At 46.0% G+C, this 17,003-nt stretch overlaps 1 protein-coding gene across 7 annotated transcripts in view; it reads right to left on the bottom strand.

The window, feature by feature from the left end:
• ZXDC (ZXD family zinc finger C) overlaps window positions 1–17,003 on the bottom strand; it is a 37,883-nt gene that overhangs the window by 4,075 nt on the left and 16,805 nt on the right. For 4 of the 7 annotated variants that reach the window (XR_012431607.1, XM_005547905.4, XM_005547906.4 and 1 more), the window contains one exon: window positions 245–426. The exons of 1 other annotated variant lie outside the window; for it this stretch is intronic. Coding sequence is in view for 4 of the 6 variants with exons in the window: in XM_005547905.4 (XP_005547962.3) it covers window positions 245–426 (182 nt within the window). In the remaining 2 variants the exon portion in view is untranslated. Of the gene's footprint in view, window positions 1–244; window positions 1,208–17,003 lie in introns of those variants that run through there. 2 more of the 7 variants (XR_012431606.1, XM_065539104.2) reach the window with 2 other exon arrangements.

The following is a 17,003-nucleotide window of genomic DNA, read 5'->3' as shown; positions in this document are numbered from 1 at the left end:
GGAAGTGGATGCACGGTCCCAGCAACACCCAGAGCTTAAGCAGATGCAGCAGGACAGGCTGGGAAAAAGGGAGGAGCTGGGCTGTGAGGAGACAGGACTTGGGGCAGTCTACAGGGGAGGATGGGCAAGCGGCAGGCAGGGGGTGCTGCGACGGGCAGGGGTTGCGGCATGCTGCACACTTCTCAGACCTGTGTGACCCTCCCACCCCACCTACAGCTGGCCTGTGTGACTCGCCAGCTCTCACCTGCACCAGCTGGACCTGGACGCCCTGCGCCCCGCACTGCACCCCAGCAGGTGGAGCTGGTCCTGGCCGTCCTCCGCTGGGCACCACAAGGCTCCCACACAACCAACTGCTCTGGCTTGCGTGGAAATGGGGAGGACTCATTTTGCCTTCTTTTATTTTTCTCTGAGTAGACTGTGAGGCGCCTAAAATGAAATATAAAAACGAGCACACCCAATCTACGATCTACAAGTCAGGTCCGCCCTCACCGAGGTCTACGGGGAAGACAGCCTTTCTCCATTAATCGTCATTCTGCACAGCCAAGAGACGTAAAATCACTCAACAGAAAAAACCAAGAGTTAAGAGGTTGAAACAACCAACCATACAAACAAAAAAAACACCAGGATTTTGATTTTAAAAATGTAAAAACATCATACATTTTTTTGCCAGATGGTATGGTAATCAGACACAAGCAACAGTAGTGTTGCTTAGCATCTTAACATAAATGTACAGTCAGTATCATTGCTTAGTATTTTAACATAGTTAGCATGGTGAGTATGGTTGCTTAACCTTTCAGTGTAGTTAGTACAGTCAGTATGGTTTCTTAATATTTTAGCATAGTTAATACAGGTAGTGTCAATGCTAAGTACTGCTAGCATAGTTGGTGTGGTCAGTATCATGTCTAAGCATGTTAAGAGTTGTTAGTCTAGGCCAGGTACGGTGGCTCACGCCTGTAATCCCAGCACTTTGGGAGGCCGAGGCAGGCAGATTACGAAGTCAGAAGATCGAGACCATCCTGGCTAACACGGTGAAACCCCGTCTCTACTAAAAATACAAAAAATTAGCCAGGCGTGGTGGCGGGCGCCTGTAGTCCCAGCTACTCGGGAGGCTGAAGCAGGAGAATGGCATGAACCCGGGAGGCGGAGCTTGCAGTGAGCTGAGATCGTGCCACTGCACTCCAGCCTAGGCAACACAGCGAGACTCCATCTCAAAAAAAAAAAAAAAAGAAATATTATGAAAACCACTGTAGAATAAATTAAGGAAGGCAGTGAATAGTGTATCTCTCCAGATTACTTTTAAAAGCAGGCAAGATTTAAATGGTATATATCAAATATTTATTATCAAGTTTTATAACACAAACAAGATAAAACTGAGCCATTTATCATGATTCAATGCCATATATGTAGGCCACTAAGTTACCTATAAAGCAAGAGATGTGACCAAATCCTAATATTCCTTTGCAAAATGTGTGCAAGCATGTATGTGCCATTCGAATCATGGGAAAATTCAGAATTATGTGCAAAATCAGAAATAATTCCACTAATGTCGCTAGACATGGTTACACTTTCCCAGTGTACTAACTTAAACCAGTTAGTAACTAAAATTTTTCTATCTTTATTAACATAATTTACTTGTATTACTTTTACAACAGGGAAAAAGATAGGCTATAACTAGAATATCTCATGACAAGCTAAATTGGTTTTAACTTCTGTATTAGCATACAACATGAAAAAAAATCACAGGAATTTCTCTTTTCGATCCACACATTTAATTTGGTGTCTCAGGTAGTCTTACACTGAGAAGAAACACCACCACTAATTCGTACTGTTTTAGCATCAGAAGGTGTTTTTCTTCCCAGCTAACAACTCGTCTAGGGATAAAAAGTCAACAGTTGAAAAGAACTGCTCATGCTTATACATACATAGGGCTCTTTCCTTAAAAGTAATGCATTCTTTGACAACAGCAGAGGGCTGGCAAAGGTGAGGACTTTCTACGAGAGATGTCCATCCATGCCCCATGGCCCCTCTCTGATGTACCTCAAGCAGAACAGCTCAGCATCCACCCCTAGACACATCTCTGCACAGGAAGGGTAAGCTGGCGAGCCCAGCTCATCAAAGTTCTGATGTCAGTATTACTCTACAGGATGCTTCCCTGAAACCAGTATTTGGACCTGCCCCTGGGTTTGGTGCTCTGGAAGGATATCCTGTTTTGTGTGCACTCCAAGGCAACACACTGCGGTAGAAGTCTGGTGGAGAGTTACAGCCTCCCCGTTTTTTGGCAAGCAGAAGGGCAGCTGTGGGTGAGGGGGAGAACCTGCCGCAGATGAGCTTGGACACCCCTTCTCAGGGAGTCCGTTCCAGCAAGGACTGCACCTGGAAGACGAGCCTGGAAAGGATGCAGGGGTCCAGGCCAACGGCTGCGAGATAACAGGGCAGCCAGGGGAGGAGGGGCCAAGCCCCAGTCGCTGAGCTGTCCCCCAGGCCTGGCTAGGGTCAGAACCCCTGACGGTACACCCCGAAGCCTGGTATTATGTCGTGAACATTTAAGATGGCTGAAAGTTAATCATAAACTTCCTGGGTTAACTAAGCAAGTATGTTTATCTAGGGATGCTTAAAGACATGCCAGAGCAAACAAATGGGGTCCACACCACGTCCTCAGAATGTCCATGCAGCTCTGCGTCCTCACTAGTAAAGGGCGCCATGGCATCAAATGCAACATGACCAATTTAATTAATAAACAGTCACAAGAAAAATCAAATTACTTTCTCACTATGGACAACCGCAAACCCTTATAGAACAAGGTAACAACACTGAACTAAATTTTGCTTCAATATTTTCAATCGTTATCCAAAATGCTTTTTTGTGCTAGAGAACTTGTAGGAGTGAGGAGAGGAACAGTATAAACCCAATACCAAGCAACCTCCTGGGAAGCAAGGAAGGAAACTCTAGGGAAGAGTCCTATCTGGGTATGAAGGTAAACACAAAGCAGTCAAGGGCCCGGGCTTGGGAGCTGGACGATCCAGCCATGTGACTCAGCTTCCATGGATCTGCGGTGAATGGAGATTGCCACACTGCTTTCACCTTGCCATGCCATGACGAGAATTAGGTGAGGTCAACAGCACTGGGCCTGGCTCAAACAGCATGCCATCCCCACACCAGGAGCACCGCAGTGGCCGCCACAGGACAGAGTTCAGAGCCAGCCAAGTGCCCAGAAAAAGGATCTGCACAGACGAAGCTCAGGTCCTTCCTCTGATAACCACAGGGGGTCATGTAAGCTTCCTCTACTGAGATCCTCACTAGAACAGGAAGTAAGTGACTATTTTCCCAATTCTCCCAAGGGTGGGAGATCAGAGGGCACTGGGGCTTAAGTCACTCAGTCCCTGACAGGGTTAGTTCAGCATAGCTCTTAGAAAGAAATAATATGTTAATATACTTATCCACAAGGAAATATATTCATATTAAGAACAAAAAGCAGATAAAAATGTTTATCATTTTTCAAAAACAAGTCATTTGTGTAGGGAAATGTTTAACACTGAAACACTGCAAGTAGTTTTTCTTGGGTGGTGAAGCTACAGGCGAGAAAACGTAAGGAACCCACACTGATCTTTTCCAGAGTAAACCCACATGACCAGCCCTGCTTGTGCTGAGCGCTCACCCTTTGCTTAGGGATGTGCTGCTCACACAACAGGTCCCTTGTTCCGCAGGGGCACTCTCTCCTCCAGGGCATCTGGCAGGCCCTGAGTCGCCGACTGCCTCCTCCTCTCTCACAGCCTTCATGGGTATTCTTGCCAAGCTACCTTCCCAGATGAACTTAAAGTGGACAGGTGTTTAAGTTACTCAGGATTTTAAAGGAAATGAATAAAGTGTGTAAGTGAACAAGAATTGGGCATCTCCAGCTGGCAGACCCTACATAGGACCTTACCCATTCGGAGCACACTTGTCATGAGTGAGCCTGGCATATTTTATTACTTTTACTGTCATTACGAATGAGGTCAGTTTTTCACAATTACTCTTATTTGAAAAGCTATTCATTTTATATATACAAATGTGTACTGTGCAATTAGCTATCTATTGATCCTTCTTATTTCTAATTGCTTGAGTTGATTCCCCTGGGTTTTCTAAGCCTGACAATGACTTTGTCATTAAGTAATCATCATTCTCTCCTTTCTATTTGATTATCTATTTCTTTAAAAATAAAGACTTCCATAAAAGTGTCAAATAGATTGCGCAGCTGGTTTGGTTTACTATTCCTCCAGCTTTGTGGGGAATGCAGCCAGCATCTCTCCACTGAAAATGCCACTGACAACTGGCTGCTCTCTAGTATTAGGGAAATCTTCTGGGTTCCTAGTTGATTCGTATTTATGATGTTTTCAAATCAGCAGCAGGTGATGAATGTCATCAACTGCCCTGTTCCGCCTCTGGGGACCCTGCACATCTCCTGTAGCATTTGCTGTGGCAAATCATGCTGACGGGCTGCCTCACCTTACATCACCCTCGCCCGCTGTCCATGTGCTGGCACTTCACTTGGGATTCCCATGCCTGCTTCACCTGCTGGAAGTGAGACACAGTGTTCCTGCATACCACGTGGCCAACAGGCTGAGTAACGGCTCTGAGGGCAGCCGGCCTTGGGTTCCATCCTGCCCCTACCCCTGCCCTCACCAGCTATGCAGCCCTGGCTAAACTCTCCCTGCCTCAGCTTCCTCATTCAGAAAAGTGGGGACACAAGGACCTACACCTCATAGGATTGTTGCAAGGACTAATGGGGTAACAGATGTAGACGTGCTAGGCTTAGAACTGTGCAGGGCATACCGTATGCCTTCATTAGTTATCACACCTTTGTCAAGTTTTAGAACCAGGGTATGTTAGCTTTATACATTGAATTTAATAGCTTTTACTTGAGGTCTGCCCAAGTTTCATCATCCACTCAACAAGTGTGTACTGCCCCTCCACTGCGCGGCAGGTGCTCGGCCACAATGGTGGCCCTGCACATGGAGCTCTCAGCTGCTGGCTGGTGCACTCAATACAGCTGTGCATTTTGCAGCACACAGACAAACCCACAATGGATGAGCAACGAGGGATGAGAAAGTGCAGGGTACCCTGGGAGCCTCGAGAGGCCACTGACAGGACCCCAAAGTGTCTGTGACACAGGTACCACCCTTGAGGAGCTGATCACAGCGGGGACCCTGCCGAGAACACTCTGGGCATTCCACACAGGCATCCAGGGCAGGCATCAGGGCATGGCACAGCCATGCACTAAGAAGCAAGCACCAGAGACCAGCACGTCGTGGGGCTGCCACCCCTAGGGCCGGAGGGACTAGGGAAGGGGTGGTGTCACCAGAGTCCAGAATAGGGACAGCGCATAGCAGAACTACAGCAGGGGCCACCCAGAAAGAACTGGGGCCACAGCCATGGGGGCAGACAGCCATCGCCATGAAACTCCCACGGAAGCAGAGCAAGTGATGCCCTGCCTCCTGCCACACACCCTCTAGTATCCCCCTAATGTTCCCACTGCCAAACCTAGCTGGAAGTGCTGAGAGGAGCCTGGGTCAGCATCTCCAAGGATGTGAGTCAGACAGCAACGGCCAGCATCCACATGGCAGGAGGAGCAGGAACTGCCCGGGCGGGGGGTGGGACGGGGCAGCATGCAAGCAGGGCAGGTCCACAGGCACTGCACATAACGCAGGGCGTGGCACAGGGCAGCCAAAGCCAGCTCCAGAGGCCTCAGAAGAGTAAATGTAGTGGGATCCCATCCTAGAGGTCAGCAGCTCTGAAACCACATACATACAAAGCCCTGCCACTCTTTGCTTTACTTTGTTCCGACAAAATGTTGAATGTACAGAAGGAGATGTAATGAACAAAATATATGTTTAAAACTATTACCAAAGCTTTTACTTTTTTTATTAAGAGATAAGGTCTCACTATGTTGTCCAGGCTGGACCTGAATTCCTGGGCTCAAGTGATCCTCCCACCTTGGCCTCTTGAGCACAGGTGTGTGCCACCACGCCCAGCATCTCTGAATCTTTTAGTCAGCCCTGGGCCAAGTATTTTGCAAGAACCCCCGTAGGTCCTCACAAGCACCCTACAAAGCCAGGTCCCATCACTTTCCCCATTTCGCAGAAGGGGATGCTAAAGCCAGAGGCCAGGCAACCTGCCCCAGGCTACTGCAGGTGGAGCCACACCTCACCTGGCGGTCCTGACCCTACGACTGACGCTTTGACTCTCTCAGCAGGCTGGCTCTACAAATCATTGTTCTGGCTGTGTGTGGCAAAGTCGATTCCATTTATTTGTTAAATAGAAGCTTCCTCTTCCCAAAGGCTGGACACCTGCCACTGAGGGACAAGAGTCAAGGGACTTCCCACTGGGCTGCCAAGGCCGACCTTCACCCTCAGTCAGCTGACAGCGACATAGGGACAACCGAAAGGGGACACGGAATGAGCTGGACCTACAGAGGCCAGGTGTCTGCCATGCAGATGGAAAGGGAGCCGGGGCTGTGTGCTCCAGGCAGGAAAGTAGAGTAAGAAACAAGAAAGGCGTAAAAGTTAACAGAAACCAAAGTGACAGCAGGACGCTCTGTGGAGAAGGGCCATGGCGCTCACTCATGCAAGTGTGGGAAACCTGGCTTGCAGCCCATTCTCCAGCAGTGGGGTCACACCCAGTTCTGCGGCAGGAAGTTAACTGCCACCAAGCACCTTTCTAGCTCTCCCTGCGGCAGCCATCAAAACTGAAGCTTTACTCACAGGACAAAAGGAGCCCAGGCCCCTCTAGGAAGCGATGTCCAGAGCCTGCAAGGGGTCTGAGACCCTCACAGGAAGTGTAAACAGGAAAGGCCCCTCCACAGCTGCTCACAGGCAACTGCACCTCGCTCACCCTTGACCTGCCACGGCTCCGACCTTGGACACGTAAGGGTCAGTGGTGTGGAGGGAGCTATGATGGACTGCTGGGCAAAATCCTCCTGCCCCTAAAGAAAACACAAGAGCAGAGAGCTCCCACTTTGACAAGTCTGTAATCTGCTTTCCTCTCCAACTGAGAGACCCATGCACCCTCCCCTGTTATAGGCCACATCTGCCCCAGGGGTGTACATGGGGCCCACAAGGTATGACAAAGCCCCTGCATCCTCAAAGATGCCCTCATCCAAATCCAAACCCACTTGGGCACCTCATGATACCCGTGGCACAGCAGCCACACACATGTGACTAGAAATCTCTTCCAGAATGAGGAATAAATGGGGGTGCACCTCCAGGCTGACTGCCCCTGCTGACCCAGGGCCCCTGCCCGCACCTCCCTTCCTGCTGCTCTCCCTGCAGGGTGGTCCCTTCTGCTTTCATCATGGCAGCAACGGGAAGAAAGGGAAGAAAACTTGGACTAGGTGTGCAAAGATTTTTGTTTTAAAGCGAAACAAAAAGATTATAAAAATTTGATCACTGACTTAATTTCAAGGCTCCATCCAACCTGATCACCCATTGGAATACTCTAGCATGTGCATGCCTGAGCTGCAGTGCCAGCACAGCCACCTCACCCTCCGCCCGCAGGGGCCCACTCCCTAGGCTGGGGCCAGCAAGCCAGCACTGCACCAGGTTCAGGGGGTCCCGGGGTGGCCACAACAGTGCGCCAGTCACAGAGAGGCGGGCACATACTTAACCTGCCTCCTCCCTCTAGCTCTCGTCCCCACAGTTCCCTGGAAAGAAAGGACTCGAGGCCACTTCTCATCACCCCATGAGTTCCTCAGGCCCACCAGGCCACCCCAGGAGGAACAGTGCTCTATTGCTCACCATTTTGATGGCAGCTCCATCTTCACGTTTTAATTACACAAAGTATTTTCCAATACAAAAAGTAGAAATGATCATAACAAAACATTCACAACTTAACACTCAGGAAAACACCACTTCATGCACGCATATGTGTACTACTGCTTGTTTCCAGGTAAATGTACACACAAATTTGTCTCTCAGCACACCCACTTTTTCTTACAAATACGAACGTACTAAAAACATGCACAGAGTGTGCAGTTCTTCTGGACATTTGAGTTACAAATATTTAAACAGTCCCGCACTGAGCAGCAGCAGCATGTGCAGCTTCACACAGATCCCTGGGATTTCCTTGAGATAAATTCATAAAATGTAATTGTAAGACTGAATATTATGCATATTTTTTGGCTCCTGAACACACCACCAAATGACCCTCCAGAAACATCACAGTGTGTCCCCACTGAAGCTCTCCTGAGAAAGCACAAGGACACGCTGTGTGCACCAAGGCCAGCACTGGGCTCCTGTCACCCAGGAAGGCCCAGCCGACCTGGCCCTCAGTTAGATCTACCAGTGTCCTTGTGAGCACCAACCGGCTGCATCTTGCTCATTGCCAAACTCCTTATGACCTTCTGCACAATGATCTCACGCTGTTGCTGGTGATGTGGAAAGCTCTCTGTGCAGACACGTCTCTGCGGCTGTGCCTCTGCTGACACACTCTGGGAAATTATTTAACCTCAGGGCCTCGGTGGCGCCCGTGCAGGAAGGGTTGATGGCAGGTCTCCACCTCATAGGGTTTTTGTGAGGCGTGAACAGTTACTGCATGTGAAGGACATAGGACAAACAGAACAAGTGCAGGCTGCCCCCACGGCTCTTCATGCCTTAGAAAAACCTTTAACCTCTCATCTTCATTCTCTATTCTGTATGGAATTCTAATATGTTTTTTCCCTAAAAGGCCAGCATTCACCCGTCAATAACTGGAAATGCCACCTTTCCACATGCAAAGATGACCAGGTACCAGGTCAGTGCCCGGTGTGCTGGATCCTGGGCTCCTGGCTCTGCCATGCAGCCCCAGCCCCAGAACATGCTTTCAGCTGCCATGGCCTTGCATGAAGTCTTAGCTACAGTGCAAATCCTCTATGCCATTTTCCATTTTCTTAGACATTCTTGTCCATAGCTTCTTACACAACTGTCCTGAAACCTGCTTGGACTTCTGCATGAAATTGCACTGCAATGCTGTGGGAAGAGCAAAAGAGGCTTCCCTTTCCTTTATCCCACGTCTGTCAGCTAAGCCTATGGGCTCTGCCATCAGGATAGGTGCAGGAGCCCGAGCACTCCTCCCCACTGCCATCGCCACTCTCGTTCCTGCTAGGTGAGCACTCAGGCTTCCAACTGCTCTCCCTGAAACCTCCCATTCCCCCAAGTAAGTTTATTTTCAAAATGGCAGCAGAAACGGCCCTCTTCAAACTATCACGCCATTTTCCTAATCACATCCTCTGCTTCCCCATCTGACTGAGGGAAAGCTGGAGTCTGACAAGGACCCAGGCGCCTTCAGCAAGCTCTGGCCCTTCTAAAATGCTCCCTCGGCGAGGTCCGCCTCCATAACGGCCTCCTGGCTTTGCCTCTGACGGGTCATGGTCAGGACTGTTGGCTCCCTTGGCCCAGAAAAGTGTTTCCCCAGACACATTCCATGGCTCCTTTCTTGCCCCTGCTGGGTGTTGCCTCCTTGGAGACCCTCCCTATCCCCACTATTTAAAACTACAAAGTTCCACAGACTCCTCCTGGTTGTCTTTCTTCATGACATTTATCATTTGGTTTCCTGATTATGAGGTGCTTTTCACCCAGTCCTGCTACCAGACTTCTAGCAGGGTGTCTGTGCTGTTCACCACCGTGTGCCTGACTCATCCAAGGCAAGGGATCACCCTAGCTGAGAGCAGTTGATCTTGTCATCCCTCCCTTCACCTCCTGCCCACTGGTGACATCTCCTCCTGGCTGTTATGATTTCTGTTGCTGTGTGAATGAGATCTCTTCTCCCACTGCATTTCCTAGCTGGCTACTTGGCTATGCAGGAAGCTCTGGATAGTAGACATTTATTTTCTAACTGGCACTTAAATATCTTCTGTTTTACTAATTTTTCTGATAGTTGAGTTTTCCAATAAGTAGTCAAATCATCAGTAAGCTGTTATTTGTCTCCTTCCTGCAGTTCTATCTTATTACTTTTTCTTGGTTTATTTCAATGGCAAGAACCTTCAAACAACATCCAACACCAAGGGTAACAACGGTAATACACGCAATTCCTGTCTAACTCCTAGGTGTGTGGACAGAACGCCTCTGATAACCCACCATTAAGCATGATGTTGGCTGTTGGTTTGGGCACATAATCTTTTATTACATTCCTAGTCCCACCAGTACAGTAATGAATATCAAGTTTGTAAATCAAATACAGGATTTGTTGAGAAAATAATAAAGTTCTTCACCGATTATTGAGATAATGCAATTAACAGACTTCTTAACATTAAATCATTCTCAAGCTATCTGATTAAGCTCTATTTGGTTAGAATAGTACATTAAATATATATATTGCCAGATCCTAAGTGTGTTTTATTTAGAACATTTCCATCTATCTTCGTAGGAGTCACCAATCTATAGCTTTTCTTTTTTTTTTTTTTTGAGACAAGGTCTTACTGTCACCCAGGCTGGAGTGCAGTGGTAGACCCTAGCTCACTACAACCTCCATCTCCTGGGCTCAAGTGATTCTCCCCCCTCAGCCTCCCCAGTAATTGGGACCACAGGTTTGGACCACCACACTTGGCTAATTATTATTATTATTATTTTAGAGATGGGGGTCTTACTACGTTGCCCAGGCTGGTCTTGAACTCCCGGCCTCAAGCAATACTACCACCTCAGCCTCCCACAGTGCTGGGATTACAGCTCTCCTTCTGAGAGATATCCTTGTCAGATTTTTCATGGGAAGCTTCTGTTTTCCACAGAGCTTTGGAGCAGCATTTACTGCACAAATTCCACAAAGAGGAATAACTGTTAATGAACTATTCATATTCTTATTTCTGAATGATTACTTGTTTTTCTAGAAAACTCTGCATTTTGTTGCAAGTATTCTAACTTATTATCATACAGTTAACATGATATCTATTTACCTCTATGTATTCCAAAGAATTTGTGGAATTTACTTGACGCTTTTTTTTTTTTTAATTGCTCAGACAGAAATGGAAAATGATGGCCTAGGGGCTGTATGCCCTTAGGGATATGTTTTCTTTGGCCCATACCAAAGTTTTTCTAAATCTGAATAAGCTGTCACATTTAAGCATCAAAATCTGGATTTGACTCTGTTCTGACAGGAAGACATCTGAGGCACAAACTTGAATCTAGTTTTGGCCACATCCCTTGTGTTCCATATACAGTAATACATAATAGTTGGCTTCAACGTCAAGTGTTTCTAAGACCCTCACGTGTAATCCACAAGAATCCCAAGTGCAGCATGCTTCTATTACCATTTCACAAAGGAGAAAGCTGAATGTGCAGAGAAGTCGCTGGCTCAAGAGTTCAAACTTATAAACACATGGCCTATCCATTTTCCTGTATTTGTAATTAACTTTTATTTATTTATTTATTTGGCGACGGACTTTCACTCTTGTTGCCCAGGCTGGAGTGCAACGGTGCGATCTTGGCTGACTGCAACCTCTGCCTCCCGGGTTCAAGTGATTATTCTGCCTCAGCCTCCTGAGTAGCGGAGCTGGGATTACAGGCATGAGCCACCACGCCCAGCCTCGCTTTTATTTCTTCTTTCACCCAATTGTCTAGAGGTTTTCTTTTGTTTTCCAAGTAATTTTTACTAATTTAACATATTATGATCAGAAAACATAGTACTGCCTATACATGTACATATGTACACATACACATATATGTACACATACACATATATACATTCCTACACATATACACATCTGTAATACACATGCACACGCATGCACATATATACATATATGCACACATACACATGCACATACATATATGTACATATGCAAACATGTATATATGTATACATGCACACTCACATACACACATATGTACATGTGCATGTGTATGTATGTGCATATATGTACATGTGTGTATGCATATACATATGTGTATACATATACATATGCGTGTGTATGCATCTGTATACGTATATGTATGTGTATACACATATATACATATACACATATACATATATACACGAATATATACATATATATAGGCATATATAGGCAGTACTATATATTATGTGTATATATAGGCAGTACTATATATACTTTTTTTTTGTAAAGACTTGTATAGTTTTCCTGATGCCCTAATTTGTTCCGTTTAATTTCTACAAATATTCCACAGACATGGAGTAGGATCCATTAAATCAAGTTTATTAATCCCATTATAAACATCTTTCATATGCTTATTTTTTTCTGCTTGATCAGCAGATAATGAACTAATCACTTTCAAACTGCTAGTTTCTATACATTCAATTATCCTAGATTTCTATCGGCTTTTACATTATATTGTTTGATAGTATATGTTTTCCAATAAATATTCATATAAATGTCTGTGGGTCTTACAGTTCTGTTGTAGGCTACACATGAACAGCAACCAAAAAGAGGAAAGATCTTCTTTGTCCCCATGCTTTTTCCTTGAATTCTACACTTTTCATATTAACATTAGCCCTTGCTTTGTGATTTGCCTTTGTTTTATTTTACCCTGTCTTAATCTTAACCTTCCCAAATATTTCCATACAGGGTGCAACTCTCCTAGACAACACACAGTGGAGAGTGTGCTTCCGATGTATTCAATCTTTGTCTCTTGGCAGGAGAGTTGCCCTCATTACATTTCACTGTGACACAGGATACCCTTGGTTTTCTGTCACCATGTGTCTTGCTGCTGTCTCTGACAAGCACCACATCTTCTTTCCCTTCTCTGCCCCTTAGACAGCAGAGAGGTATACATACCCATTTATAGTTCTGAAGCTGTTTACGCTTTTTTTTAAGCTTAACTTTGCTATTCGTTTCAAGAATAAAACTTGACAGTTTTACACTGAGAGAAAAATTCTTGTTTTATTCTAAGGGGAGAATCTCAATACTCGAGATAAAGAAATTGGCATATTTTATTTTCTACACTCAACAGCAACACAATGGGAACAGTCTTGAATTTCAGATGCTATTGCTCAGACTGCACATTTCCTAAGAACTGAGGTGTGCACTGGCTCCTAACCACATTCACAACAGCAGAGTCTTGACTGTTTCTAAATGACCTGATTCCATTAACAGTCCTATTACACAGAAACTGCTCATTCTTGAACTTATTACAGGTCCACAGTCTCTCAATCACAAATCCTGAAACCCAAAAAGTCCCAACCCCATTTTTTTCCCCTGAACTTAATGCCAAAAGTAATTTAGCAACATAACTGACCTGAACTGATGTAAAGCTATTTACAGTCTTATTTGATTCCACGTAGATATATTTTGCTGAAAAGTACCAATGTAGTAACTAGTGGTATGAATACATAATATATGTACCATATCATCTAAAATTTGAAATAGCCTGAATCCAAAGCACAGCGTGGGTTAACATAAACACCAGCACTGACCACTGAAACCCTAGTGTAACAACACCCCAGTAACAGTAAGTACACCTAGTGTCTGCATTCTAAATACCACCCTCTAACAAAAGAAACCAGGGCTCTCTGGAGGAGGAGTTGACTCCAGGGCAGGGACAGGGATAATACAAGAGCCTGCTGGTGCTAGGAAGGAAGGAAGTGCTCAAAACAAAAAGCTAGGATGGAGAATGCTGATGAGGCACAAGAATCCAACTGAAGGATTGTCCACAGCTGGAACAACTGGAGCAACAAAATAAATGGTGATAATATTAATCATAATCCAATATTGACTACAGCCTAAAGAATCAATACCGTTGAGGCCGGGCACGGTGGCTCACGCCTGTAATCCCAGCACTTTGGGAGGCCAAGGCGGGCGGATCACAAGGTCAGGAGATCGAGACCATCCTGGCTAATACGATGAAACTCCGTCTCTACTAAAAATACAAAAACAAAATTAGCCAGGCGTGGCAATGTGCGTCTGTAGTCCCAGCTACTTGGGAGTCTGAGGCAGAATGGTGTAAACCCGGGAGGCAGAGCTTGCAGTGAGCGGAGATCGCCAATCAGTATCATTGAATCCATACTGCATAACTGAATAAGTAAATGAGGGAGAAGAGACAGCTCTTCCTTACAAAATTCTAATAAATAAGTATACAAAAATAAGGGAAATGGAAAATCACCATTAGAACCCCACAGGCAAAAGCCCCCGCTGAGTGTTACGTGAGAGGAAAGCTTAAAGAGAAACAGGGCACTTGCACTGCAAGGCAAAGGGTTAACCCTGCCCAGAGAGGCCTGGCCTCTGGCCCCGGCTCCTGGGAGATCTCTAGGCCCTTGGAATGCCCTGTCTGGTAAGAATGTCTGTCTAACTGGGCGCACTGGGCCACTTCCACAGTCTGTGCTAACCCATGGTGGAGGCCTCAGGCACATAGCGCCAGCTCAGCCTCTGGAGGGCTGGAGAGTAAGGCCAGCAAGTCCACACAACTGAGACTCAACAAAACTCCAGATTTGTTGCGAGTCTCAGGTGGGCTTCCTTGGGGGGCAATGGTACCTGTGTGTGCTGTCACTTGCTGGGAGAAGTTGGCACTGTTCACACCTCCATGGGAGGACACTTGAAGTGTCACACTAGGAACTCTCATGAGCCCTGCCTGGGCCCCTTTTCCCTCAGCTGGCTTTAATTTGTGTCCTTTTGCTGCAATAAGCGTTAGCTGTGAGTACAACAGCTATCAGTCAGCTCCATGAGTCCTTCTAGAGAATTACCTAAGGGTGGTCTTGAGGACCCCCAAGCTTGCAGTTGGTATCAGAAGTGAAGATGGTCTTAGGGAGCCCCAAGCTCCACACACAGTCTCAAAGCATCCACTGCAAGATAGTTAATTACAAAAGGAAAACCAGGAAGTTGATGGTGAAGAAACCTAGCAGCTACCACCCTAACCAGGGATCCAGGTTTACATACCTGACATGTAGACAGCATAGCCCAGGGAGGATGTGTTGGGGAGGGCACCTCGCCCCCGTCTCTAGCAACCCCAGCCCAGGTCTCATCTCCAGAAGATATCAGGCAGGCCCACAGGGAGGACAGTCCAAAGTAATAGGCCCACCCTCTTTGAAAGCACCATGACAAGGGAGGGCCAAGGCCCTCACCCAGACCAGAGGAGATGGGGAGGGGTGACAATTAAATGCACATGTGGCCTGGAACAGGGAAGGGCACTGGGGGAGCCTGGTCATATCCACATCAAGTCTGCCGTTCAGCTCCCAGGACTGCGGCCACAGGGGACTCTCAGCTGTGATAAATGCAGCATGAGTATGCAGGATGCTGTTTTGAGGGGAGGCGGGCATCCCCCCATGCTGGGGGGGGGCAGGGGTCTAAAACCACAGCAGACACACGGGCGCAGGAAGACAATGGTGCCCTGCAGGTTTTGGAAAAGAGACAGTGGCCTTCCTCCACTGGCTGAGGCACCCGGAGGGGCTTTTCAAGGATGTGGGTGGCAGTGGCAGCAGCCTCACCCACACGACGACATTCTCCTGCTGCACTCACACAAGGAGACCTAGCAGGTACCAGGTTTCAATTTCCCTTAGAAGTCTATGAAGTATTTAAACCAATGAGTGCATTAAAATACTCTGACCATCACTGTAGAATGCTAAGAAACTCAAACAGATTCAAACATCATTAACTGCACCTCAGGGTAAAAAAATGAGAAGCTGCTCTTTATAGACATGTCCCAGGTATAAGTAAGAAAGAAATGACAGATTTAGAGTGCTACCGTTTAGAGTAACCCCTAAGGAATAAGTGGATCCAGTATCTGGTCACAATGGTTGCCAGCAGTACAGACAGACAGCCCGCCAAAGGCTGGGGGCCTCCAGCGAGAACCCACCCCCACCTGCAGCAGAGTTTTATCAACCAACCAGATCTAACCACTAGACATAACTACTAATTTACAGAAAAAGAAAAAAAAGGAAGGAACGTGTTAAAACAGTGATGTGATCATTAAGGTCCAGACTGCCACACTCGAAAGAACAATCAGTTCCTTCAACAAAAACCAGACAAGAGATAGCAGAGAACCCTACAGCTGTCAAACAGAGTCAAGAGATGATGTATCAACCAGTAGTGACATATGAACCCCACTGGATTCTAATTCCAACAAACAGTTACACAAAACATTTGAGGCATCTGGGACAACTGAAAATTTGAACATTTGCTAGATACTGACATTAAGAAAATACTGTTAATTTTTAAAGAATTGGCAACAGTAGGTGGCTATAATTTTTTTTAATGTCCTTACTTTTTTTTTTTTTTTTGGAAATGAAGTCTTGTTTTCTGTCACCCAGGCTGGAGTGCAGTGGTACAATCTCGGCTCACTGCCACCTCCACCTCCCAGGTTTGAGCGATTCTCCTGCCTCAGCCTCCCAAGTAGCTAGGATTACAGACATGCGCCACCACTCCTGGCTAATTTTTTTGTGTTTTTAGTAGAGACAGTGTTTCACCATGTTGGCCAGGCTGGTCTCGAACTCCTGACCTCAGGTGATCCATCGCCTCAGCCTCCCAAAGTGCTGGGATTACAGGTATGAGCCACCGCACCTGGCCAATGTCCTTAACTTTTTAAAGATAACGCTGAAATATTTACAAAAACAGTAATGAAAACATCAAATCTCCTTTATAGATAGATAGTACTCCAAAGCAATATAAGAAATAGGACACGTGGTATATACTTGAATGTTTGTCTCTTTTTCCTTCAATATTATCTATCGGGTTCAATAAAGGCATCCGCTTTCCTTCATGAACTTTACTTGGTCTATGGTCAACTCTTTCTACAAATTTCACCACCACACTTCCTTCTATTATCTCTGCAAGTTCCATTCTGGTACTTGGTGAACCGTGGAGGTGTTTCTTCCTAAGTCATAATCCAGACTGATGCATACAACATTATAGGGAAACACTGTCTTGAAGAAAACTGATTAACAGAAAATCGGCAATTGTTATTTATTTTAAATAAGAAGTCAGTCATGATACTATTAGGAATAGAGAGCAAGATATAAAATCGTATCAACCCTTTTAGATAAATACAAAGGACAAATGAAATACACAAAAAACAATACATTTTAAAAATCCACTGTTACTTTTTAGAAAAAGA

The sequence above is a fragment of the Macaca fascicularis genome, chromosome 2 (assembly GCF_037993035.2).
Source record: "Macaca fascicularis isolate 582-1 chromosome 2, T2T-MFA8v1.1".
Lineage (NCBI taxonomy): Eukaryota > Metazoa > Chordata > Mammalia > Primates > Cercopithecidae > Macaca > Macaca fascicularis.
Note: the sequence above shows the minus strand (reverse complement) of the source record. Positions and strands in the feature narration are given on the sequence as shown.